Source organism: Mugil cephalus, chromosome 21 (genome assembly GCF_022458985.1).
Source record: "Mugil cephalus isolate CIBA_MC_2020 chromosome 21, CIBA_Mcephalus_1.1, whole genome shotgun sequence".
NCBI lineage: Eukaryota > Metazoa > Chordata > Actinopteri > Mugiliformes > Mugilidae > Mugil > Mugil cephalus.
Genome location: NC_061790.1, coordinates 12499739 through 12525760, shown reverse-complemented (window position 1 = coordinate 12525760; position 26022 = coordinate 12499739). Strand labels below are relative to the sequence as shown.

At 40.5% G+C, this 26022-nt stretch overlaps 2 protein-coding genes across 6 annotated transcripts in view; both read left to right on the top strand.

Annotated features, from left to right (window-relative positions):
- itpkb (inositol-trisphosphate 3-kinase B) overlaps nt 1–6258 on the top strand; it is a 28812-nt gene extending 22554 nt beyond the window's left edge. For all 3 annotated transcript variants that reach the window (XM_047573895.1, XM_047573893.1, XM_047573894.1), the window contains exons 10-12: nt 986–1087; nt 2457–2528; nt 3131–6258. In XM_047573895.1, coding sequence (XP_047429851.1) covers nt 986–1087; nt 2457–2528; nt 3131–3340 — 384 coding nt within the window. In that variant the 3' untranslated portion in view covers nt 3341–6258. The remainder of the gene's footprint in view (nt 1–985; nt 1088–2456; nt 2529–3130) is intronic.
- Nucleotides 6259–7767: 1509 nt separating this feature from the next.
- On the top strand, nt 7768–25062 carry coq8aa (coenzyme Q8A, genome duplicate a). Of its 3 annotated transcripts, none has more exons than XM_047573909.1 (18): nt 7768–8118; nt 10971–11038; nt 11145–11244; nt 12730–12812; nt 12952–13196; nt 13280–13469; nt 13583–13649; nt 16282–16347; nt 17245–17370; nt 18924–19009; nt 19131–19271; nt 19919–20000; nt 20332–20425; nt 21500–21641; nt 21757–21864; nt 21989–22054; nt 22477–22563; nt 23326–25062. In XM_047573909.1, exons 3-18 carry the CDS (start codon nt 11151–11153, stop codon nt 23620–23622), a joined length of 1974 nt encoding a protein of 657 aa, XP_047429865.1. In that variant the 5' UTR covers nt 7768–8118; nt 10971–11038; nt 11145–11150; the 3' UTR covers nt 23623–25062. The 3 variants fall into 3 exon arrangements, with proteins under 3 accessions (XP_047429865.1, XP_047429863.1, XP_047429864.1); XM_047573907.1 differs by having other exon boundaries at nt 7772–8118; nt 16282–16356; XM_047573908.1 differs by lacking the exon at nt 10971–11038 and having other exon boundaries at nt 7773–8118; nt 16282–16356.
- Nucleotides 25063–26022: the final 960 nt, after the last annotated feature.

Here is a 26022-nt window from a genome sequence, read left to right as displayed (position 1 = left end):
TGATCAGGTATGATGTGTGTGTCTGAGTCCTGTGCTCAGACTTGAACCATAAAGGGAAAAATATTTTTGTCTCTAAATAATACCTTGTTGCCTGGCAGCCAGCAGGACAGGAAAAAGTTCATTTATTCCACTCTGAACCCACCAACTGGCCAGTAACCATTAGTGGTGCTGCTTTTCTAAAGCACCACTACTGACTACAAATGCTAAAACTACACAACATCTACCACGAGTTGCACCAACAAGTGCTACTACTATTCCTAGATATGTATTTGGTATGGTTTGACATGCTACTTTAATGGATTATTCCCTTCATATGAACTTTATATTTTCCTAATTCTCCACAATTATTTAAAAAAAAATATCTTAAGGGTTTTTGTTAGTCAGACTCAAGAGACAGGTCAGGGAGACAGCTCAAACTATTCATTAAGAAATTACCAGTTAATTTAGTCAGCGTCTGGTCTGAGTGATTTTTAAAGCAAATGTGAGCGTAGTTTACTGTACCTGATGAATAAACATTCAGTATTCACTGTGTTATGTTTATTCTGTGATTCATATTCTTTATATTTAGTATTTGAGTCGTTGGACAGAACCAGGTAAAGTCACGAGTATGTCGCCCTGGACTGTTGAAAATGAGGCTCGATTACAATTTCACGAATGTTCATTATAAATAAATGAATTATAAACACATTCTTCTGTGAATGTCACTAATACAGAGCTAATGACCTTTCCCTGCGTCCAGGCTCAATCTCTACAAATATCTTCCCTTTCCTGCTTCCTTTCTTCTGTGTGTTCTGATTTTCTTCCTCGTCTTTCCTGTAACAAGGCGGGATGTTGTAATTTAGTGTGGAGCAGAAAAGTAAATATAAACAGTTTATACCATAATGTTCCACATAGTTATTGTGTTACGTTACCACTGCAAATAAACACGACAGGGAACTCTCACTTGAAGTCAGTTCTCATGCTGATCCTCTCCTCTCGTCCACAGAAGGAAGACGGGACCGTGAACAGAGACTTTAAGAAGACAAAGACGAGAGAGCAGGTTCGGGCGGCCTTTGAGGACTTTGTCAAAGGAAATAAGGACATACTGGTGAGTGTGTGTGTGTAGTTTGTTCTGTGTGTGTTGTTATCCTTGACCACTGTGTGAGACAGAGGAACAGATAAGGAATGGAATTTAAAGTTGACCTGTGCAGCGCTGCTTTAACAACTCCACGGGAAACAAACGCCACTTCACTACACAGGCTTAACATTCGTTTCCTGCAGACTTACCCTAAACCTAACCACCGTGTGCCTAGCTCTAAACCAAATCTTCACACCGACATGCTATGATTTATATGATAGGGCCGCTCCACACAGGACAAGTTATAAAAGTGCTTGATATCATTTGTTTGTTTTTCACTGGGAAATCAGGGCTGTGTAGAATGGTGCCCCCTTTACGATTTCTTTTTTTTTTGCATGTTTGTCACACCTAGATGTTTCAGATAATCAAACTCATTTAAATATAAGACAAAGATAACACAAGTAAACACAAAATGCATTTTTTTATTATTATAAAGGGAAAAACATCCAAACCTACGTGGCCCTGAGTGATTGCCCCTCCTGTTAAAACAGGCCTGATTACTGACACACCAGTTCTCAATCAAGAATTCAGTTAAATATGACCCGCATGACAAAGTGGAAACCAAAAGAAATTCAGGAGAAAAAAAACGAGAAAGGAAATAATTGAGATCTATCAGTCTGGAAAATGCTAAAGGAGCTGGGACTCCAGTGAACCACAGTGAGAACCGTTATTCTCAAATGAAGAAAACAAGTAACAGTGGTGAACTTTCCCAGGAGTGGCTGGCCGACCAAAATTACCCCAAGAGGGCAGCTACGACTCATGATAGCGAGTGCTAGTGTAGTGTCTGCTGTTTTGCTGCTTCAGGACCTGGAAGACTTACTGTGATAAATGGAACCATGAATTCTGCTGTTTGGAGCGGCCTAGTCAAAGTCCTGACTTGAATCCTATTGAGATCCTGTGGCATGACCTTAAAAACGTGGTTCATGCTGGAAAATCCTCAAATGAGTCTGAATTACAGCAATTCTGTAAAAATGAGTGAACCAATATCATTCCACAGCTCTGTAAAACACTTAATACAAGTTATCACAAACACTTGATTTCAGTTGTTGCTGCTAATGCTGAACCAACCAGTTATTATGTTTAGAGGACAATCACTTTATCACACTGAGCCACGTAGGTTTCCCTCAAAAATAATAGAAACCATCATTTAAAACCTGCATTTTGTGTTTAATTGTGTTATCTTTGTCTCATTTTTAACTTTGTTTGATGATCTGAAACATTTAAGACAAACATGCAAAAAAAAAATAAGATATCAGGAAGAGGGTCAGTACTTTGTCACACAACTGTGAGTGAAATCCATGACGCAAGAAATGTAACTGTTGTTTTGTTTTTTTTTCAGAACGCTTATCTGACAAGACTCAAAGAAATCAGAGAGACTCTGGAGATCTCCCCATTCTTCAAAACCCATGAGGTAAAGACACAGGTCTAGTGGTGAAAAAGATTAAAGTTATCTGCAGCAAATTAATCAACTTTACAACGCACTAAGATGAACTTCAAGCGTTATAAAGCTGTTAATTAGAGTGTGCATAAATTACAACAAATAAAGTGCATTTTGTTTGTGTTACAGCTGTTCAACATAAAGTATGAGAATTCCAGATGATCTGGAGACATAATAATCAAACCTTAAACATTGAATCAGCTCCAGACGTGTTTAGCTGCTCTTTGGTTTCACTGTGAATCCTCTTTGTATGTTTTACCAGCCTTAACTTTAATTTAGTGATATTGTCTCTCTCAAGCAAACACATTGCTTCATACACTGACACAGCAGGTCCTGTCATGGAAACTGGACTGCAACAGCCCTGACCACACACATTCACACAGGCGCGCATTCAATTTCACACTCGCACGTGCAAACACACATTCAAACGGGCAAACCAGCGCGCACGTAAGACGCTGACGTCACAAAACAGGAAGTGAGATAACATTTTCAAAAGATGCAAACAAACAAACGCTGAGTGAAGGCCCGCTTTTGCAACCGTCTCCAGTTTTCATCGCTTTTCTGTGTCTGTGCAGGTGATCGGCAGCTCCTTGTTATTCGTTCACGACAACAAGGGACGGGCTAAAGTCTGGATGATCGACTTTGGGAAAACCACGCCTCTTCCTGACGGGGAGGAACTGACCCACAGAGCCTCATGGGTGGAGGGGAACAGAGAAGACGGCTACCTGTTCGGACTTGACAGTTTGGTGGAGATCATTTCATCCATGGTGAACTCTGAGACTTGAAGCCCGCGGCTTTGTTTTAACTGATCCAAGTGAACGTTCGGACACGCGGCCACTTCCACTCATTCTTCATTCCTCTGGGGAACACTCCGGGCTTCCTCAATGACTCAGTGACACGCCGGTCCTCATGTCGGAAACCACATTATTCAGAATGAATTCGCGGCTGGATCCATTCATATCCGGCGGACAGTCCAGATCTAGTCGTCACCCAGTCGTGGCCTCGTTGCTAAGAGCAGGTCTTAACGGGCCTTACGTCTTCACAGCAGATGATTTGACAGGAAACTAATAACATTAACAGTGGCTCAGTTCCTCATAAAAGAGAAGCCCATGTACCAAATGGAACGACATCTTTAATATTATTTCCTTGTTTTATTTCTGTCAAATGTCAAATTGTCTGCTGTGAAAACATTTTTTTTTTCTAAATGAATTCTCAGTTTAAAAAAAAAGTTTAGATGACCTAATTAGGGGATATTCACTAATTTAATACTGTCAACAAATCCCATGAAATATCAAAACCAACAATGAGTCAATTTGTCTTTCAGTGCATATAGTTTATATGGCTCTGAATCCCAGCAGTTCATTACAATGACTATTTTAGCTGTATATTATATAAACTGAATGTCATTCACTCATGGCTCAAAATAAAAGACATTACCTAAGTTACTATAATACTGTAATGAACACACATCAAAGGGCGCTATTCTTAATGGAAGCCGAGAAAACTCGCGCTGGCAGTTTTTTTAAATGTTATCTCTGCGTGGCAGGTTAATAGCTGAATTGTTTCCTCAATCACGTGAAAAAATAGCATAAAGAGAGACGGAAACTGTATCTAAAGGCAGTTGTGGAAGCTGAATGGGCTAAAACGGGAGAGCAGAGAAGTGTTGACATTTTGTCAACTTGCTGTTTTCAGTTTTCCGTCGCAGCCTCGAAGGCTCATTACTGCCGAGATCAAACGAGAAGAAAAAAGTGCTCCGTAATTATTCCATAATCATGTTTTTTGTTTGAATTATTTCTAAAAATATCTCATAACATCTATAATTTCAAGATAATCAACTCACGATCTTGGGATAACAATGCAACAATTCAATCACAGCAGTTTTCAGTTTCTGTAGATGAGTAAACATGTCACGTGGTTACGTGGTATCAGGATTGAGTTAGACAAAACATTCTTAAGCCCGGTTCGTTCGTTGGTTTTGGTCTTCCTTGGTATTTGTTTATGATTGAAAGATTATCCCCGGAATCATCCATAAAGCCGTTCACGTCATTTCCCTTCAAAAGGACGCGATCGTTGTCTTCATTTTTCTACACACCAGCACTTATGCTAGCCTCATCTTTTGAACGACACTGTAATCACATACGTGTTGCTTTAAAAAAAAAAACTAAAAAAAATGACTTCTTCCTGGATTCGACCTTAAAAGTCCTGACTGGACTAGTCCTCTTGGCTACTCTCCCTTAAATATCTGTGAAGTGTTTTTTTCCCCTGTGTTTGAACACAACTTCCCATTTTCGTCAAAATATGCACTTAATTATACTTTGAGTGGTGAAGATTAGAGGTACAAGCGTTTTTACGCTTCCATTTTAAGGTGTGTGGAATGAAAAAGTAGTCCTTAAGCTGTTTTTCGCTTCGGTTTTAACAAACCCCCGAAACTAATGACAGAGTTTAGAAGCTGCGGGTTGATCTGGTGTGAAACGGGGGGTTCAGTGGAGCTGGAGTAGGGGGGCTTGTTTTATATGTAACATATTTGTCCATAGTAGTGGCCAAACACTTACCACCTTTCTCACACTTTGTTGGGATTGTTCACAATGTACAGTAAGATGTATTTAGTTTGATGTAGTTTTTTTTTTTTTATCGTAACATTATTTCAGTCAGATCTTGTGGAACACTTACAGCCATGAACAATCGTATTTAAGCTATACAGCAGTGCCTTGACATACAAAGCCAAGTCAGATAACTGAAAGTACCTTCTTACCCTTAAATGGTATTTTCTCCTAGTCTTATACGTGGGTTTTTGTGTTTAGTCTTACATGGGTGCATGCTTATTATCCTCTAAACAGTTTGCTCTTAATTTGTAGTTTTTATTTAAACCTTACTATTGGTTTGTTTTAGTTCACTGGATACTGTGACAATGTTTTGTTCTCATAGGAGTGAAAGTCAAACTGTGTGGCGGGTTGGTGACATCGCGGACATCCTATATTCGAACCGGAGGATATTTTTAGAGAAACGATTAATGGTGTTTGGCTCAGTGGAGCCATTTATTTGAGTGTGGGGTTGGGATACCAGCAGCAACCGAAACAGAGAAACGCAAGAGCAAAAAAAGCGCCTCATAATGTAACAGGTTCCTCGTGGTAAATAAAAAAGTTTCACTATACCTTGTATTTGAAATGCCCTAGTTTTCCGTTAAAGTTTGCAGTGACCGTAGATGAGAACGAGATAGCTTGCAACTTCATGCAGTGCCTTCTTAAAGAAATAGTTAGACATTTTGGGAAATGCCTTTGTTAGTTTTCTTGCTACGATTTAGCCAAGGAAGTGTGTGTCTAGTGTGTAAGTTAAATATGAGGCATCCTTCAGTAGTTGGGTTGTGTAGCTCAGCATAAAGACTGGAAACAGGGGAACCTCAGCTTTCTTGATTAAACAAACAAGTTTCAAGTCGAGCTGTTTCCACTTGCTTTCCATTATTTTTTGCTAAGCTCAGCTAATTAGCTGCTGACTGTAGCCTCATTTCTAACATGCAGATATGATCTCTAGTTCTTACAAACACTTAATTATCTAACTATTCTTTTAAGACCAACTGTCCGACCTATTGCTTCTGCTCCCCAATGTGCACTTACAGCTGTTTGTTGGTAGGTTTCATATTGTTCTGGTTTTGAAAGCTTGTGTATTTATTTGGATTGTTCCTATAAAAAATGTGTATTTGGTGAAACATCTGTCTGTACGTGTGGTTTCTGTGCCAGGAGACGATCCTGGTGCGTATTTCACCCATGAGGACACAACTTCTCGTTCTGACCTGAGAAAGCCTGCAGTGACCCATGTGTCGCTGCTGCTGCTGCTGCTGCTGCTCCTTGCCCACATTAATTGCTGTGTTTGCATGAGCGTTATTTGCCATTCAAATTACACCTGTCCACAACAGCAGCAGCCTCCAGAGCCGGTGGGAAAGAAAGGAAAAGATTTACAAGCGTCATTCTGTAACAGATAAACAACAGTGATTTTTCTGAAAGGAAAGTTGGCTTTTCAGGGCTTTTTGAACAGGTACCCATTTTCAAAACGAGTTAATCCTTTTTTCTGACTTCATATGGATACCAATTTCTCTGTTTTTACACTTTTTACATTACGCGCCTGGAGATTATCAGTGGAAATGGTGCGTTGCCTCGTATGGGGCAGGTTTTTGGGATATCAGTTTGAGAAAACTTGGTTCGGAGTTTCAAAGTAAGAAATTTACTTTTGAGTCTATTTCTCCTGTTTCCTTACTGGAATGGAAACTACATTTCTCACTTGTCCAACTCTGATAGAAGACATGTTCACTTAAGAGGACCGGTGAATTTATTTAGTCTAGGAACTAATTTATTACCTCGTTTATATACGTGACAAGCGCTGTGTGGCTCTGTGGCGCACTCTGCTGTCACTACGTTGGTACAGCTGATACGTCCGCTGTGCTCCTTTATATGTATGTATTTACAATATTTTGGAAACTTACAAAGTTTTTTAAAAAAGCTTTTCAAATAAGAAAAATGTAAAAAATACATTTTATTCATATTTCTTGCAGTTTAATATATAAATATAATTTATAGAAACACAGATTTACATTAAAGGGCATATTCTGTTCTGTTCTGTTAATTTATTTAAATTTAATGTTGGGCTCGTATCTAAAAACATTTTAAATTATTTTCTTCTGTTAACTGTAACTGTTCAACAGGGCCTAGTCAAGGTGCAGTCATCCAACAGCAGATGGCAGCAAAGACTTATTTCCCCTTCGACGTACCTTTTACAAACATGGTTGACATCTATATGGAGTTTGTGTTATACTGTGTCAATTATCACTATTCACAGTTCCTCGGCTACGTGTGTCTTGTAAAACTGGATATTGTTTTCAGTAAAATTCAGTCATGCATCGTAAAGGACATCTAAACGGGGGGCCTGCACTTTGTTTTCCTTTCGTGATGTACCAATGAGGAGCCGCGGTTTGAACCCCACCTCCTGTCACTGGAAGGCAAAGGACCAATGGGAGCAGAGGACGGCGGGAGAGAGGCGGAGACACACCAGAGCCATGTATACACAAAGTTTAACAAGGAAGTTTTCGTGACATGTACTTTTATGAGCACATTTTACTGGCGAAGTAAGGTTAAAATAGATTTAAATGAGGTTTACTGATTCCTGGCAGGAAACGGAGGGGAGAGAGGGCGAAACTATTAGATGCACTGAGCAAAAACTCTGAATGAGAGCCTGTGTGCGTGGTGAAGTACAGTTGAGGGTCAAACATGAGTGGGTTGCGTGAACACATGGCTCTGGCTGCAGTGAGGAGTTGGTAAATACGTTTGACCTCGTGTAGAGGTAGAGAGAGAGAGAGAGAGAGGGGGAGACTGGATTAAACGCTGCCTGCAGCAGTGGCAGGAGGAGGAAGACGACTAGCTAATGACCTGCAACTCTTGCTGCTAGCAAACAGTGTCTCGTCAATAATACAACCCTCTTCTGAACATCGTTCTCATATCTCAACTAATAAAAGTGTTGTTGACTCGCCTGTTAGTTAACCTCGCCTGACAGAGTTGGACAAACACGACAGCTGCTGGTGAGTACCTGAAATCGCAGATTAGCATGCATTAGTATTAGCTATTACATATGCACGGTGTGGTGTATTTTAGCTGGACATTTTAAGGTCTCACCCTACGCCTCTTTATCCCCCAATTCTACGTGCACAGTCCCCTGATTTAACGGACACCAATGGCTGCTCGCTCGTGTGCAAACTTCAGACTCAATGGAAACTCATTTGAAACTGAATTTTCTTTTATTTTTATTTAGGCAACAAGTGCGCGAACGAAGCTGTGATGGTAGTCCATGTAAAACGTGGCACGCGTTTGTTTTTGCAGCGTCTCGTGGCCGCTAAGGAAGTTAAGAAAGGCAGATTTCAAATGGGAACTTTGATTAGACAGGAGGGCTTGTGGCGCAACTGTAAAATGGTGAAGCAGCAGAACTTAGCGAGGGTGTGTTAAAGCGTGTAAGCTCAGAGGAATATGAATAATGACACGCCTTTCTGGAAAACTAATGTTTTGGTTACGACAGTCAAATATTCACGTTCATGTTATTGACCCTGAGCGGAAAACATCGGTCACAAGTAGGCACGAAACGTCTTCAGAAAAGTGCTAATATCTGCACTACAGTTTAAGACAAGGCTTTATTTTAAACTTTCAGAGCTCAGGGCTCAACGTCCCCCTTCACTTTATGTAGCTACATGTTGACTGGGAGTCAACATGACTCTGACTCTGTTGTGGCTGATATTTTATAACTGGGTGACATTATTCTTGTCCAAGCATAATATTGAGAGGTTGATAAGAGCTGCTGGCTTGGCTAAAGCAAGTAATATAAATCTATTAGACTGTGGCAGTGTTTGCTTTTCTGTTTCTTTGTAATCACAGAGTCATCGCAGTTATTACTTTTTGTAGCCAGAAGAACAAAACATCCATCATTATTATGATGGTAGTATTGTCCGTCTTATTCATTTAAGGATATTTGATTTGACCAGTACTCATTATGGTTAAGGCCATTATTACACAAGGACGGGCTTTGATTGTGTCATTTGTGAAAACAGAACTCTGACGGTGTTTCCTGTCTCGTAGCCTTGCAGGGAACGTGGATTTCTTCACGTTTCCCCTGTTAGTGGTGATGGCTCATCACCGCACGGTAAAGGGAAACATTTCCCAGTCAGTTCTGGCTCAGGACCAGCAGCCAAGGGCAATGATGTTAGACTGTCAGTAAGCCATGAGGTGTACTGAACAGCATTCAGGCCTTGACTAACGCCGCCTGGCTATTTCCAAAGCAGTGAGACAACAGTTTTTACAGCAGACAACAGCTGAGGCTTAGATGTGTGCGTGTGTAGTGTGGTGGCTGCACAGTTACTCATAGAACCATAGACTTATAAGAGGTAGTTACCTTTAGCCTTCCTCCTCTCCTCTCCTGTGTTATTCAACATGTTATATTTGGCAATAAACAAAACACAAACTTCTCCAAAATGGTGGCACATCTTGCAAGTCGCGTCTATTGATTTCGGGTTTACCATTGTAAGTGTCAGAGGAAAAATGCAAGTTGCTTTAGGAAAAGCTTTACGTGTGCTCTGTACAGAACGCAGCAGATATGAATCAGTACAGACGTTTACAAAAACGGTTGTTGAGGTTGAGGTTGTTTGCAGACTTATCTAAAGTGCAGAAGGTGATAGAATTGTAGAACTTGATTATGGGCATTATGCTGTTAAATATTTTAAATAAAAGTCAAGTACTTAGTTGTTATGCTTTATATATATATATATATATATATATATATATATATATATATATATATATATATATATAGCAGTTACTCTGCTTAACATTTTGTCTATACCATTCAAATGAAAAAAAGATCATTAAAAAAAGGCCCATCATAACTTCCCATGGTGACCAAAAGTCCAAATGAAAACAGGCCTGCTTATAGAAATTTAAAAAAGAACATTTAAATGTAATAATAAGACACAAGCTAGAACATCTATCGTCTCCATATTGTTCTTGTCGACAGTTATTAAAAATAAGTCCCAGTGCTGCTGGTCCTTTATGTTCCCAAACTGTGCTGCACCTGGTCTACGGTCCACCATCGACAAACACAGTGCAGCCCTGAAGGAGGATGGGTGACCCACTTACTGCCTCAGTCTGTGTATGTGGGGTGCCTCACTCACACATATTGCTTAGACTCTATCAGCAACAGCTTTTTCCATTGGCCCAAATCCCCACTGAGCTGTGTTGAAGCACGTTGCCACACCCACAAAACGTCACCTGTAATACACGGGGCAAGACAAGAATGCAGCATTGTTGTTTTGCTGAAGACTTGAACTTTGAGTTGTATGAGCATTACCATCACAGTTTAATGAAGAGCCAGTTGTGTCACTGAGTATAAGACACACCAGATTGTTTCTTGGAAGCACGGTGTAATATTTTTAGATAGGCCTCGGTAGAAAACAATCTTACACTACCGGCAGTGGCAGTAAGAAATAGAGTTGTGTGATGACCAACCTTGTACACGAACTAGACACATGCAGCCACATTAGCACAGAAATAGCTGGAACATTTAGGCTATCTGGCACTCCTCCCCCTTTCGTTGGCAGTGGCATTTCTGGATCCGGCTCTACGCCACATACACATATTGACATGTGCGGCGTTCGCCTTTCATTTGGTGTGTGTGTGTGTGTGTGTGTGTTCACGTGTGGACAGACGGGCATTGGAGGTCACAAGTATTTTTAGACAAATTATTAAAGTTATCTGAAGATGTGGTGACAGGTGCATGCTTATGCGTGTAACTGTTGACAGCGTGTTGTCGACTAGTTTTATTTGCTTCCACCTGCCCTCTTGTTCATTGGTTCATCTTTGTCTCCGTGTGCTTCTTATCTTCCCGGACCAGTTGATGTTACACATTTAGAAACAGCACTCCTCTCCTCGTCTAGTTCGTGTCGCTGTTCCCTGTGAACAGTACGTACCTCTTCATGCTACCAGGCTCATTTCATATGGACGTAGACTAACGGTGACTTTCACCTTCCATTTCTTTATTTTGCTGTTTTCTTCTCTTTGTTTCTAGTCCATCATGGCAGGAGATATGATGTTACTGATGAGAGGTTTGGCAAAGCTGAGTCAGGCGGTTGTAGAGACTCAGAGCAACACTCTGCGCAGTGGGACAGGTAAGTTCATTATACATTAGCTTTGATAAATACTTTTTATTTACCCTTAACAGTGTTCTGCATTAAAGCCTAATACTAACTAATAACCAACTCCATTAGGGTGGCTTTGGGTTAATATTGATACTTCCAAGACACTTTGAAAATAGTTTTTACACTGTGGCCAATTATACCAAACTTTTAAAATATTAAAATAATAGTAAGTAAAATGGCAACACTGCTAATAATTGTTATGGATTTAAAAATGAATCGAAAAAACTTTATTTATATATCACCTTTCATACAAATGAATTGCAACACAAGGTGCTTCACGTATAAGCCATTTTTTCTGTTCATTAGACTATTATAGGCTTCAATAAACAAGTTAGTGTCACATTAAACTCTGTTTCCAGAAATAATACAGCTATCTTATTAGCTTCTGTTGTTCAGAACATTAGGCTAACTGTTAATCCATTACCATACACATACGTCTGTCTAATTAGCAAAAGAGGTAGTTAGCTGTTCAGATAAAAGAACTGATAATCAGTTTTTTTGCCTTTTAGCCTATTATACAAATAATTTGCTTTAATTCTAACAAGTTAGTGTCACATTAAAATGTGTGTTGGGAAAAGAGTGGTGACATTCTCTTTCAATCAAACTTAAAATTAGCAAAGCTGCTAAAACACTACACTCATTTGGTCTTAGTTAGCAAAAATACTAGCAGATGTCTTTTCTGCCTCTTACACAAATAATATTATATACTTTAGTTATAAAATGTTAGTTTCACATTTAACCACTTTTCTTCTGAAATGGGATGCTAGCGTTGTTTCCTTGTTAGCTTTAGTAGGTTTTCATTTAAACTATAAGCTAAATTATCACTAACTCAAATTATGTCTCGTTAGCAAAAAGCTTTTTTTTCAGCTGAATTTATCACTAATTTTCACACCAGTCTTTTTCAGTTTGTTGTAAAGAAACAACTGTTAAACTGTGAACTTAAATACAGTGCCATAAATGTCAAGTTGGCAAAAGGCTCCATAAATAGTTTTTCAGCTGAAACACTGATGGATTTTATTTCTGTATAGTGATCTGTTATATTATGTCACAAGTATTAGGAGCCAAAACATTGACAAACTGCTTGCTTCCATAACGTTCTGTGTTTGAGCCAAACCTCTAACTCCAATTTTGTCTTTTAAGCAAAACTTTTTTATTCAGTGTGAAGACTTGATAATTCAGAAATGTGGTTGTGGTTGTGGTTTTGCGTAAATATAACAAACTATGAATTAAAGGACACCTATCACTTTATGCCTACCAGTTTTACTTGGACTGTGATTGGATGTCATCATCTGTATAGAAATGACAATTCAATGTTTTCTTTTGCACTATAGGGACATTTAATGTCACACTAACTTAGTAGACAGCAAAAACTTTTCATGTATTTTTTATTAATAGTCACTGTCACATTAGAGCTAATAGATCTATGAATTGTCCTGTTTGTTTTTTGTAACCCAGGCATCCCTGCTGTTGGTGCTGCTGTTCAGACTGTCCAATCAGCCGCTGAGCAAGGCCTCTCTGTGGCCATGATGAAAATGCAGGTCTGTGTGTGCTTCAGTAAACACTATTGCGCTTTTAGATGATGATATGGACCATACTATATATTAAATTTATTATTAAGACAATACTGTGTTTTTAATGTGTAAAAATAAATTCATGTGCATTATTCTGTTTTTATAGGAGATGTCTGGTCAGCAGCAAACCTCATCATCAGAGTCAGATTTTGACTTTCCTCAGGATGAAACCGCATTCACAGCTTCAGAGTTCAGAGAGGAAGGCGTGGACTTTCCCTCAGGAAGTAGTGATGAAGCAGCAGCGAGAGCAGGGGTGAACCAAACCAGTGGGAAACAGTCATTGTTTGAGGGATACCAAGATCCCAGCAAACAGTTCAGTGGACACACCAGATCTTACCATCAAGATGCCAGGTGTGAAAAGTCTCTTATTCAGTTGTGTATTTGGTATCGTTAGTGGAGGATAAAGGTAATCATTTCTGCTTTGTGTGTTATAGACATTTCATCGGACATCATCTCTACAACCACAGCCTGAACAGGCATGTATGGGGACAGGTTTATTGTCATCCCGTCAGTCAGGTCAGGAGCTACCATCAGGACCCGTCCACAGTCGGTGGACTGACGGCGGATGACATAGAGAAAGCCAGAGAGAGCAAGAGGGATGAGATGAAGCCACACAAACAGATGGTAAGTCCTCATTCCCTGCAATTAAACACAAAAGCACACAGCTATTCATGATCTCTCTGACATTTTAATAGAAAGCTTTCATCATGTTCTGCGTTTTTTTTGTTTTGTTTTAGTTGAGTGAGAGAGCCAGAGAGAGGAAAGTGCCCGTGACCCGTCTGGGCAGACTGGCCAATTTTGGAGGTAGAGCAATATGTTTGTTTCTGTGTTTGAGTCTTGGATGATTCATTGTCTGTTGACCGAACTACATTTGTAGTCATATGTGACTGGTTGTCTGCCTGTCTATGTGTGTGTATCATAACCCACTAACACATAGTACAGATGATATTTATTGAAACATACGTCTCTTATACCTCTTGTATTGGGACAGTTGTATTGTTATTCTTTAGTTAATATAAACAAGATGTGGTTCTGACTGAGTCAGCCTGTGCTTATAGCCTTACAATCTTTAGTCTGACTGGCACCTCCCGTGTGCTTTTCAAGCGGTGGCCTCTGGGTTCAGCGTGTCAGTATGTCAGCGCACGACCTTCTCGTATGACAAACATAAAGACCAACACCACATGAGTGTATGTAAAGCTAAACGTAAACACCTGCAAACACAAAATGCAAAGAGGAATACAGCACGCATAAACGTTAGTCACCTGTCTATCAGCTGGAGCCGGGCTTAAATAAACACTTCAGGAATGAGGTCAAGCCTCCACGTCCTTAATTAAAGAGCCTGTGTTCCTGTTCAGATAAATACATAGTTCTTTAATCAGGTATAAGATGATAGAGCTGATAGAGTCAGCCCCAGTTTCAAAGCAATCTGTGTGACTTTGAACTGAACAATGTTGAATGTGTGTTAATCTGCTTTTTGGTTATCTCAGACTTTAATGATCCATTAAAAAAATAAAAATATACTATAAGTATATTTTATATTTATATATACAGTACATTTTATATTTATATAAAATATAAACTATATGTATTTGTTATAGAATAAAATAGAATATAAATGTATGTATAAAATTATATATATATGTGTGTGTGTGTGTGTGTGTGTGTGTGTGTGTGTGTGTAAATTCTACCTTTTATTCTATTTATCTGGTTTTGATAAGTAACTCTGACATGTTTGGAGCTAACGGCAGGTACAAACATTTGCTGGTTCCAGTTTCCTGGCCGTATCTAGATGGGATGTTTATACACTGATAAAAATCTTAATGTTCACTCAGCTAAAAGCTCACCTCTACCCTCAGATGTTGTTTAGTGACCAGTCAGCAGGTTTTATATCATAGGACGGCGTAAGGTCAAAGGAGAACACCTACTGTACCAAAGTAAACCCAGGACACTCTGAGGTAAACCTGAGTGTGCTGCCAACGCAAACACACACAGCAGAATTTAGCCACAACTCTTTCTAAAAAGAAATGGGGGTTGTTACATCGGAGATACATCAGGTGGAGCAGAGGCGATGTTGACAGTGGTAACATTTAGAAGGTGTTGAATGGGGGAGGTGTCGGAGGAATGTGGCCTCAGCCCGTCCTTCGCTGTTCTGCAACATGCGTTCACAAGTTCTGCAATCGCATTGTTGTTTTTCTTCACAGCTGCGAGGGCAGATTTTACATATTTGATTTGGAAACAAGCAGCAAAGTGATTCATAGTGTCATAAAGCTGTTGGCATGGTTCCCCGTATGCCGTAGCTTTTATGAATGTCGCAGCTTTCAAAGCGGCGGAACTTTAGATTCGGTTCTCAATAGCACGTAATGCAATAAGCCAGTGGTTCATTTCGTAAACACATGGCGGTCCGGTAGAGCAAATGACGGACAGACACTTGTGCTCGGTCTGGAAAACTATCAGTCACCGAGAGACCCTGCAGGATATGCCGATCTATCTTTGGCTCGCAGTTGAACACACTGACATCACACAGATATATACATGCAGGATGCTGGCTCATCCTTAACCTGTGCATTTCAGATTTCAACTAAACTGGGAAATAAAAGGGCACGAAGTAGACACACACAGTGTGGTGCGTGGCCGACACGTTCCTCGCAGTCGAGGCGCAGGCCTGTTTTCTGGTCACGGAGAAGCGGTCTGCCGATTTGTGTACAAGACTCGAGGCACGTTGTGTCCTAATTTGTCCATCTACGACTGCATCTCAGATTTGGTGCTTTCGGATGGACCGCTGACTAACTCATTATGTAATGCAGGGTTATGTAAGGTGGATGCTATGCTTGGAGGAGCTTCACAAACGGCCAACATTTCTTTTTGGTTTTCATTATCTGCTGATACAATCCTCTAACCTTTAAGATGTGAGGATTATTCCGTGATTAGATTAGTGATATAAGTTCTCAGACAGTAGAAGTACAGCTGTTAAGAGCTGTTGTCATTATGTTTGGACACAATTTATCATTGAATTGAATGAGAAGATGTGTCTGAAGTTTCGACTGGTGGAATATATATATATATATATATATATATATATATACACGCGCGCGCGCGCGCACACACACACACACACACACACACATATATACACACACATATACACAAGCATTAATAGTTTATTTTCATTAATTAACAAAATGCAGTGAATGAGAGAGAAGAGAAATCTAAATCAAATCAGTATTTTATTGATACAAATGTTACACAGAGACGTTACTGAGCAGTGGTGACATTTACTGGTGAAAGTCCCGTTGCTTCCCGAGTCTGTGATTTGAACTCTTGTTTCTATGGATGTGTGTTTATCTGCCTGATAAACACACAGTGATGCATTGGGTTTGTGTTTGTATAATGAGCTTGTCAACTCTTAACCGAGACGTTGTCCATGTGTTTGCTCCAGGTTTAGCTGTTGGTCTGGGGATCGGAGCGTTGGCAGAAGTCGCCAAGAAGACCATGAGAAACAATGGTGCAGCAGGTGCCCTGCACACACACCCAACATTAAACACACCCAGCATGCAATAAATGGCTTTTTTCACGTAGTTACAGCTGAGAAATAAAGGTAAAGAGCACTGCTTGCTTCTGCAAGGGATGGCATATTTTTCAAATCTACATATTCACTTTTGTACTTGAATTATGAAAAAAATTAGGAAATTCATATAATAAAGTAATAAAGGTTGTTTTATAGCCTTGTTTTTCTATTATAATAGTTATTTAGCATTTGTTTGGACATACAGCTAGGTATATATGCGTAGAACGTAAACTCACGATTGCTTCCTGCCAGTAGAAAAAGAAAACACAAGAAATCAAAACATAACAAAGGTGTGTCTGTTCACTTTTACCTCTTGAACACACAAAGGTTTTGCAGCTGGCTTCTTCCTGAATGACACCTTTTTGCGCTACACACCCATCTCTCGCGCATGTTACAGCATGTTATCCACTTTTTATATGCCGGACGGGTGTAATAAAAGTGGAATTAGGTTGCCTCCTTCACCAACCTGCCTTCTCCAGAGTCACTCCCGCTCAGATCTACTAATCCTAAACATGGGCTCGACTGAAGCAAAGAGTACATGCGTAAATCCGGAGCATTTGTCCGTCTGTTTGCGACTGTTTATCTTTGTGCGGGTTCTAATCCCAGCAGCAGCGCTCTGAACACGGCCCCAAGTGTGTGCGCGCATGTGGCAAGTCTCTGTTAAAGCTCCTGAAGACATGTTAAAACACTCTACCTGACGGCCCACTGACACACATACACACAGTCACACCCCTGCCCCTGTTGGTATAGGCCATGCTGGTTATAATCACCTGTGAATGGAACAGAAATGCTGTGCGCTAATGCTCACCTCAGTTCACTTGTTAACTTCTTCAGGTGACAAGAAAGCCGTTCTGGACTCGAGCCCTTTTCTGTCCGAAGCCAACGCCGAGCGCATCGTCAGGACTCTGTGTAAAGTCAGAGGAGCTGCATTAAAGCTGGGACAGATGCTCAGCATTCAAGGTGATGAGCAAATGCACCATTCACATTTTTATTTGCATCTTTGCGTCTTAACCGTATTGCTGTCCTGTAGGGCAGAAACACTTGCACGGGCTTCTGTGGAGGGAATTCACAAAAAAACAAGAAAATGCAGTTTGTAGATGGATCTGAATTTAATACAAAGCTATCAAAGCCCAGCCTGAACCACATTCCCTTCGCACAAAGTGTCTGTTTTTTGGCAAGGCTTAAACCAAAGATTTCATAACACAGCAATCCTTGGATCGCAAAGAAAGTTGGCACAGGCACCGGTTTGTCTCTGCCAGTAGAGCATTAGTTAAAGACCTGAACAGGTGAAGAGGCTCAGTACTGACACAGTGGAATTTTTGTTGTTTTCTCCGTTACAGCTTTGACATTGGCACCAACCTGCATGTAGGTTAATGATTGTTTGTGATCCTCTACAAAGTGCAGATAGTACATGAGAGGAATGCCAACAGCAGTAAACACTCTGGTTAATGTAGCGGGTTCAGGTAACGGCAATAAACACATCATCCCCAGTTTGTTTGTCTCTGTTGTCCCACTGCCTGAATTTGCCTGGTGACCCTTTTCTGTCGCAAACATGTGAGCGGAGAATTTGTGCAGAAAGTACAGTGTAGTAAATCCAACAAGACACAAATACAGGAGAAGGAGAGAAAAACACATCAACTGCTCAGTGTTCGCAGTAGATCAACCTCGTTTGAATGTGCTGGTGGAAATGTCACTGCTTTATTTCTAAGTTGCGTCTTAAATTATGGGTGAAGAGGTGACGCTAGTCTTCTATGGTCTTGACACACACACACGGCCTCACTTGACCTCCCATGGAGAATGACGGAGATTAAAATAGACTTATGTATAGTGTGACCGGCTGGAGTTGAGTAAATGTGGAGGATAGAAATCATTGCAGCGGTCTTTGCACACTGCTGACATTTATCCGTCATGGCAGGAATGTGGGCAGATGAGTGTTTGCCCAACCATTGTGCCCTTGAGCACAAGTCCAAAATAGTGTTCACCTTAAGAGGCCTCAAGCTGTTCTTATATTGGTCATTAGAATTTCTAGTACTGATTCCTCATCCCGTTAAAAAACAATCTTATTAATTCTTTAGTGTGATAATGTGTAAGCCTGGAGTCTTTGTCTTTTCTTTTTTATTCCGATCACCAGGGTAGGCAGCTATTCTTCCTGGTGTCCACATACAACAGAGTATTACAAAAACATGTCATATTACATAAAATGGACATCTGTCATCTGATCCAACTGTCAAATTAAAAACATTTCTATAAAAAAGTAATTCATTAATGTCTCATTCCCTCATAGTGAAGTTGCTCGTTGTTAATGTAATAGTCTCTCATCACTTTCTTAAAACTTGCCTTGCGGAGCACATTGGTGACTGTACCAGGAAACATATTCCACATTGTGATGGCCTGGTACGCTGTGCCTCGTGCGATCGTAGATTTGCTCTGACTTATTGGTTAATTGTAATTGCTTTGTGTTGTGAACTCTGCCAGCTTGCTTTAAACGCGTGTTTATTTTGTCTTTGTTTCAGACGACGCGTTCATCAACCCTCAGCTCGCCAAGATCTTTGAGCGCGTAAGGCAGAGCGCGGACTTCATGCCAATCAAACAGATGACAGTAAGAGTCTTTTCTTCTACATTAACCAGTGTTATCGTTTTAAAGGGGATCACACATTCTTTTGATGGTGTAGCTACAAAATCTTTGACAGTTGGCTCAGTTTTTAACTCCGTTTCTGCAGAAAGCGCTGAGCAACGACCTGGGTCCTAACTGGAGGGACAAGCTGGAATCGTTTGAGGAACGTCCGTTCGCGGCAGCTTCCATTGGGCAAGTCCACCTGGCGAGGATGAAGGACGGGAGGGAGGTGGCCATGAAAATACAGGTGACGATGTGTTTATACACAGCACGTTCCTGTGTTATTAAGATAAACACTGTTACTGGAGAGTGTGTTTTTGTCTCTCTCCAACTGATATATACAAAGAAACCGCTCTGATCCCTCAGATCTGAGTAAGATCTATAAAAACCCTAAAAATGGAATCAATGTTGTTTCTTAGAAAAACCCTCTGAGTTTGATTGTATCATGTTTTTACATAATAGGACAGGAAATTATGGAAGGCATGCCAGTAATAACTTTTAGTTCAGGGGGCACATTCAGGCCAATTTGATCTCTAGAGGGCCGGACCAGAGATATAATCGAATAAAAACCTATAAATAACGATAATGTTTCCCTTTGGTTATTGCAAAAAAAAGTTCCAAAGCATTTTCTGAACAACCAGGAATTTCTTGATTAAAATAAGTTAAATTTTGATGCTGCCAACTGCAATTCAGTGTCTCATTGGCGTGTTATGTCCGCAGATCTTACTCAAACAATGTGACAGTGGACACATTCATGAATAGCAGTTACTTCTATTGAAAATTTTCAATAAAGATTTGATGATTCAGATCATCGATGATAATTTAAGTTTTTATTGTTTCATACAGTAAAAAGTCCATTTTTAAACGTTGCTCTGTGTTTCTGTTCGTCCTCAGTATCCTGGTGTGGCTCAGAGTATCAACAGTGACGTCAACAACCTGATGACGGTGCTGAACATGAGCAACGCCCTCCCTGAAGGTGCGCACTCAAAGAACCTACACAGTTTGGATGCAACGCACAGAGCGCACAGTCATCAGAAAAGCAGACCACATGTAGCAAAACGCAGTAAAAACCAAATGAGAACCTTCAGGGCTAATAAGTCAAGCATACTCAGAAGTCCACTGTAAACACCAGCATGCCCAACGTCTGTGTACTCAGATAACATCTTCCCTTTACCACTCTGCTCAACTTCACTCTGCATGCTTGGTGTCTTTATTTATACCCTCCGTTTTCCACCACATACATCTCTGAATTACTGTTTATAGACTTAGTGCCAATGTTTTTTGCCCTTTTGTTCGCGTCTCTCTAGGTTTGTTTCCAGAGCATCTGATTGATGTAATGAGAAGAGAGCTGGCGCTGGAGTGCGACTATCTCAGAGAAGCCCAGTGTGCAAAGAAGTTCAGGTATTGTCTTGACAAATGCAACTCTTAACATATAGAGGGTATGTATTGACATCACTGCCTCCTGGGGCCACGCCCCCCCAGAGGGGCAAAAACATGGTGACATGTATCAGTAACTACAGCGAGACCAGGAAAAATGTGGATTATCACATAAGAAGTAACTTAAGGTGCGACTTTATCAAAAAAATACAGCATAAATTAATATTACCTGACACTAAATCAAACCACAACATTTTCTTCGTAATGATTCCAGTTTCTTCTAAATTCAACGATCCATTTACTTCTCTTTCCTTTGAGAGTTGGGGGATATCGGTAAAAATAGATCTCTGACTGCTCCTCAGATCTGTTGGTTCAGTCAATCCCACAACATGCCTCTATTGAATTAATTTTACAATTTAGACGCAAATAAAGCCTTTTTGCCACTCGGTTGCCGTAACCACGGAGACTTTACTTGCTGTGATGTCACGTGCTCTATTGGAACTCAATTAAATTTACAGGTAGCTACATTCTAGAACTGTAAAGGCAGAGCAACTGTTCACGCTAACAACAGCACATTCTAGAACATAATTTTCAGCACACTGATGGTATGAAGCGACAAACAGAGACCCAACTTTTGTATCTACTTTTTTGGTTGCATGTCAAAGTTGAGCCACCTCCAATGACCTGGTGACACAGCAACAGATTCTTCTACTTTCAGTTGATCCCAGGGAGCTGCCTGTTCAGTGTCTGGCCCTGTGGCTGTGACATTTTTGTTTTCGCATACACCACCTCCTTCTGCTTAAGTTCAGGGCTCCAGAGCATGTGTGAAAACATCATCTTCAAGCCATAGCTGGAAACTGTGCTGTGTAGTCTGGCCTCACTCTCGCAGAACACATTACCGAGATTCTTGATAGGCTCAAGTTACATACACACACGGATATAGTTAGCTTACACCCCCCGCTATTAAATGTTCATCTTTTGCATTCAAGGTCAGAACAAGTGCAGTTCAACTATATTTAGAGATAATACTCTGTTGGATACTTTCCTACTTAAAGTAATGTGTATCATTTATATTTGCATTACTCATGTTTCGTTCAGGGAGCTATTGAAGGACCATCCGTTCTTCTATGTACCAGAGGTGATAGATGAGCTGTGCAGCAAACACGTCCTGACCACTGAACTGGTTCCTGGATTTCCCCTGGACAAAGCTGAGAACCTCACACAGGAACAGAAGAACGAGGTACAGCTGACAAACATGTCTCCGTTTCACAGTGCAGTGAACGCACCACTTACCGCAACCGTTCTAAAATAAGTGTACAGCAACAGATTCTATGTACTGTATGTATTGTACTCAGATCTGCCAGAACATCTTGATGCTGTGCCTGAGAGAGCTCTTCGAGTTCAGGTACATGCAGACCGACCCGAACTGGTCCAACTTCCTCTACGACCCACAGTCACACAAGGTGAGACTAAATACTCCTAAACACCAGCAGTTACTGCCACTGTGATTAAGATTAATGTGGCGTTGACAGTGAGAGTTGAAAGTCTGGATAAATAAAAAGTGATCATTGCATTATGACTCTTTAGGTGGCGCTGTTGGACTTTGGAGCCACGAGAGGATTTGATCTGAGCTTCACTGACCTCTACATAGAAGTAAGAGCAGTCGGCTTCATTCTAACTTTTTATTTATCTATTATATAGATTGATTATTATTCTGTGTGCTATTTAAGGGCTGATACTATATGTATTCTGTAATCTGATCAGATAATTACCGTTTTATATATTTTATAGATCATGTCCAGCTGTTTTACATCAAATCCCATTCCTGCTACTTTTGTTTATGTTCTGATTTGTTGCAGAAGAGACATTCATACACACATAATCTCAGAGGACCTATATTCATCCCCAAAGCATTAGCAACTGTTAGCCATTGTTAAAGTCATGTAAAATCAAATCTGAAATACCCCATTTAAAATTCTGGTTGATTTTCTGGTTGAAAATTCTAGTCTCGAGTGGAGAAAATGAGAGAGACTGAAGGGATGCTAGTAACACGTGTGACCTGTTTGTGATTGTAGGTCATCCATTCAGCTGCCATGGGCAACAAAGAGGGAGTCCTGAAGAAATCTATTGAGATGAAGTTCCTGACAGGTTATGAGTCCAAGGTAATCATCTTTTTCCCGGTCCACATCACAGACCATGAGTATGCTGAGCAGAGATGCCTCGATCAGGTTTTTTTTTGTTTTTTTTTTTTCACGGCCCGATAACGATCTTTTAATATTCAGTATCACCCGATCAGAATCCTGGACCGATCTTAAATAAAGGAAACGTCCTGCCTGGAGATTCATAAAGGCTTCATAATAGATTTTCTAATCTTCCTTGTATTCTCCTAGATCATGTGTGCCATGGGATTCTATTTAGTGAAATAAATAGGGCTGAGAGGGGTAGATTGTACATTGACTCCAGAAAACCCATGTTCTCTACTACAGATATTAACTGATCATCCAGTGCCATGAACTCTCTAACCCTTTCTGCAATATTTCACCTTTTTCATTAAAACGCAGCATTCAGTATTTGTTGCTGTTATTTCAGCGCAACCTTGGAGTGTCCTCAGTGTTTTTTGTTGTTGCTGGTGAATTAAGTTGGTACTATTTGAATAACGACCTCTTTATTTTGATCTACTACCTGGAAACTATTACAAACTATTGTTTTAATATTCCAGAGTAAAGTTCTTCCACCAAGCACAGACGTGCACATGTTAGTTAGTTGTCGTCTTCTTCGTTTTATTTTGTGATGTGAAAATGAATTGATAAAGCAGTGGCTTTAGACTCAGCGGTGTTTGACTAACAGCTCTGCTCAGTTCTTCTTTTGGGATTGTGACAGGCTGGTCAGTTGTGAGTAAGCACTCTTTTTCTCCTCGCGCCCAGGCGATGATTAACGCCCACGTGGATGCGGTGATGATCCTCGGTGAGGCCTTCGCCTCCACAGACACCTTCGACTTTGGTTCCCAGTCCACCACGGAGAGGATCCACAACCTCATCCCCGTCATGCTCAAACACCGACTCACCCCGCCTCCGGAGGAGACGTACTCGCTTCACCGCAAGATGGGCGGCTCCTTCCTCATCTGCTCCCGGCTGAACGCGAAGCTGCAGTGTAAGGACATGTTCCAAACGGCGTATCAGAAGTACTGGGAGGGCCGCACGCCTCCCTCTCACTCAGTTTGAGCCCCGTCACTGTCTGAAGATCGGATGAACTGGTCCCGGGGGCCAACAGCCCATCGATGGCGAGGTTTGGGTGAAGACACAGAACTACTGAGCAGATGTTACCTGTCCTTAGCTGGTCATTGAGCGCCAGCGTGTCTTTCCTTTTCTGGGAAGCCAACTACATTGAGGCTTTGAAAAAGCATTATTCATATTTCCAGCCAGTATTTCTTAGCTTTAAAGAAGGAGCGGCTAACGAGGCATCTGCACTATTTGTACAGATATAGCGTGAAAACATATAGGAGGTGGATGGATTGAGTGCTCTGTTAGGTCTAAAATGAATGTATAAAGGTGGAATTGCGTTTCATTTATTTCAGAATTATTCTTGCATTTTCTTTTGTGTTGCTGTGTTTTGTTTTGAATAATCATAACGAACTAAACTAGTTGAAAGGCAACAATCACTCAGCAGTGGGGTGAGTCTCCGTGTGAACCAGGACCAACGTGTCTGCGTCACTCTTTGTTTTTGAAGACGTTCGATTAGATCGTCTAGATGTAGATCATACAGCTCAGTGTACATGTAGGCAGAGGATTAAATGTTAGTACGGTTCTGTTTTTAGAAGGTGAGACAAACTGGTATTTGTCGGCATTGAACGAGAAAAGGTCCGACTTACCCCATCTGTATGCAGTATACGGTGATCTAACTTCACAGGACTGAATGATGCTGTTGATCACGTTTCAGTAGCTTTGTAATGTTGTTAGCGTTTAGGCCACTAGGGAGCTGTTATGGGCATAGCATTAAATCAAACTGTATTTCAAAGGAAAACCATGATCTGTACGCTTCAGGCATGTTTGTGCAGGGTGAAGGTCCGTACGAATTCCTGCTATTATTTTGTTTCCTTTAAACTCCTAAAGTGCTAGGACAGCGGCTTAGAATTAACTTCATATCTCGCATTAATTTCTTCTAGTATCAAAGCATGATTTTCTTTCTGTTCGTCTGTGTATAGGAGATGGATTTAAGAATATAAGGTCTGGTAGAGAAGCAGAGCGCGGCCCGCATCGACTCCGGGGCCTGTGCTTAGACGTGAATGTTAATGAACCACCGGAATAAAAGGAGCTCATCCTGATAACGCACAAAATCACTGGCTCACCTAGCTTCCACAAGGCGCTAATCTCTCCACGCCTCCTCCGGTGTAAAATCCTCCTACACCTGGCTGGTGTGTGACTGTGAAAGTTCTCTGCGCTCTGCCGTGTGAATGCAGTTATAACGATATCTGGTGTGACGACGAATTTAAAAAAAGAGAAAAAAAAAAAAGGTGCCTGAGGTTTTTCCAGCAGACTGGTTGTAGCTAGAAATCTCGACTTTATATTTCATATCAAGTCTCGCTGAGAAGATGGTTTAAATTTTCTAAGAAAGATGCATTCTTAAGCGAAAGTTGTAATAAAATGTTTTTTGAAAAGACTAAATGCTTGATCTTTGTATGTTTTCTTTTTTCTGTGTGTATAATGTGGCTGGACAAAGACCCACGTTTTGTTCAGTCGTCACTGCCGTCTTCTTTGAATAAATTTCAAATCAAGTGTCAAATCACTGAAAGCAGATTACTGAGTATAAACATGCTAGTGGCTCCTACACCTTTCCTCTAATTTGTATGTGAATCCTTATTGTACCGGAGCGTTTTCTTCTCGTCTGAAAGCAGCTCCCAGTTTGGATATGGGAGACAGACACACTCACTACTTTTAGGGTTAGGCTAAAAACGTTCCTGTTTGATTAAGTTTATAGCGTAGGTTTTCAACAGGGGGTCTGTGACCCCTAGAGGATCAGCGGAGGTACTGCAAGGGCATCGCAAAATCTTTGGTTCATCAGACCTTTTATTATGTACTTTTTAATTTTCCCCCACAAATTTAAGTTTTTTTGAATACACATTAACATGAATCCAACACATTTTAGTAAAGGGATAAGGTGTAGCTTAATATTGAATGCGACAATCCTGTTTATCCTATTTATAAATAGCACTAGGCCAAGTTTAATATAGAACACATATAGTAGGTAGGGGGTCACAGTTTCATCTTTCCATTAGTTTGTGGGTCCTTGGCCTGAAAAACGTTGAAGACCCCTGGTTTATAGTGAAGGTTATAGAAAAGGTTTAGATGTCCCCACATATTAGCCAGGTTCTTGTTCAAAGGAAGTTTTTCCCTATTCCCTGATGCCTGTATACTCACTGTGAGGGCTCAGGTTCAGGAGTTATTCAAGTATCTTGGGACATTGTGTGTTGACTGTTATTTATGCTATATAAGTAATTAAATACACTAATAATCTGCACTTAAAGCCCACATAAATGATATAATTGCAAGCCACGTATGGTTCAGTAAACAGCCAAAGTGACAAGAATTGCGTCAGTGTCCCGACATAAAAGGACCTAACTGTGT

Bases quoted from the DNA above. Each gene is read 5' to 3' on its own strand.
- coq8aa (XM_047573907.1), top strand. From the start codon at position 11,151: ATGGCAGGAGATATGATGTTACTGATGAGAGGTTTGGCAAAGCTGAGT. The intron at 13,470-13,582 runs GTAAGTCCTCAT...GTTTTGTTTTAG, and splicing joins TGAAGCCACACAAACAGATG to TTGAGTGAGAGAGCCAGAGA. The intron at 20,426-21,499 runs GTATTGTCTTGA...TGTTTCGTTCAG, and splicing joins CAGTGTGCAAAGAAGTTCAG to GGAGCTATTGAAGGACCATC.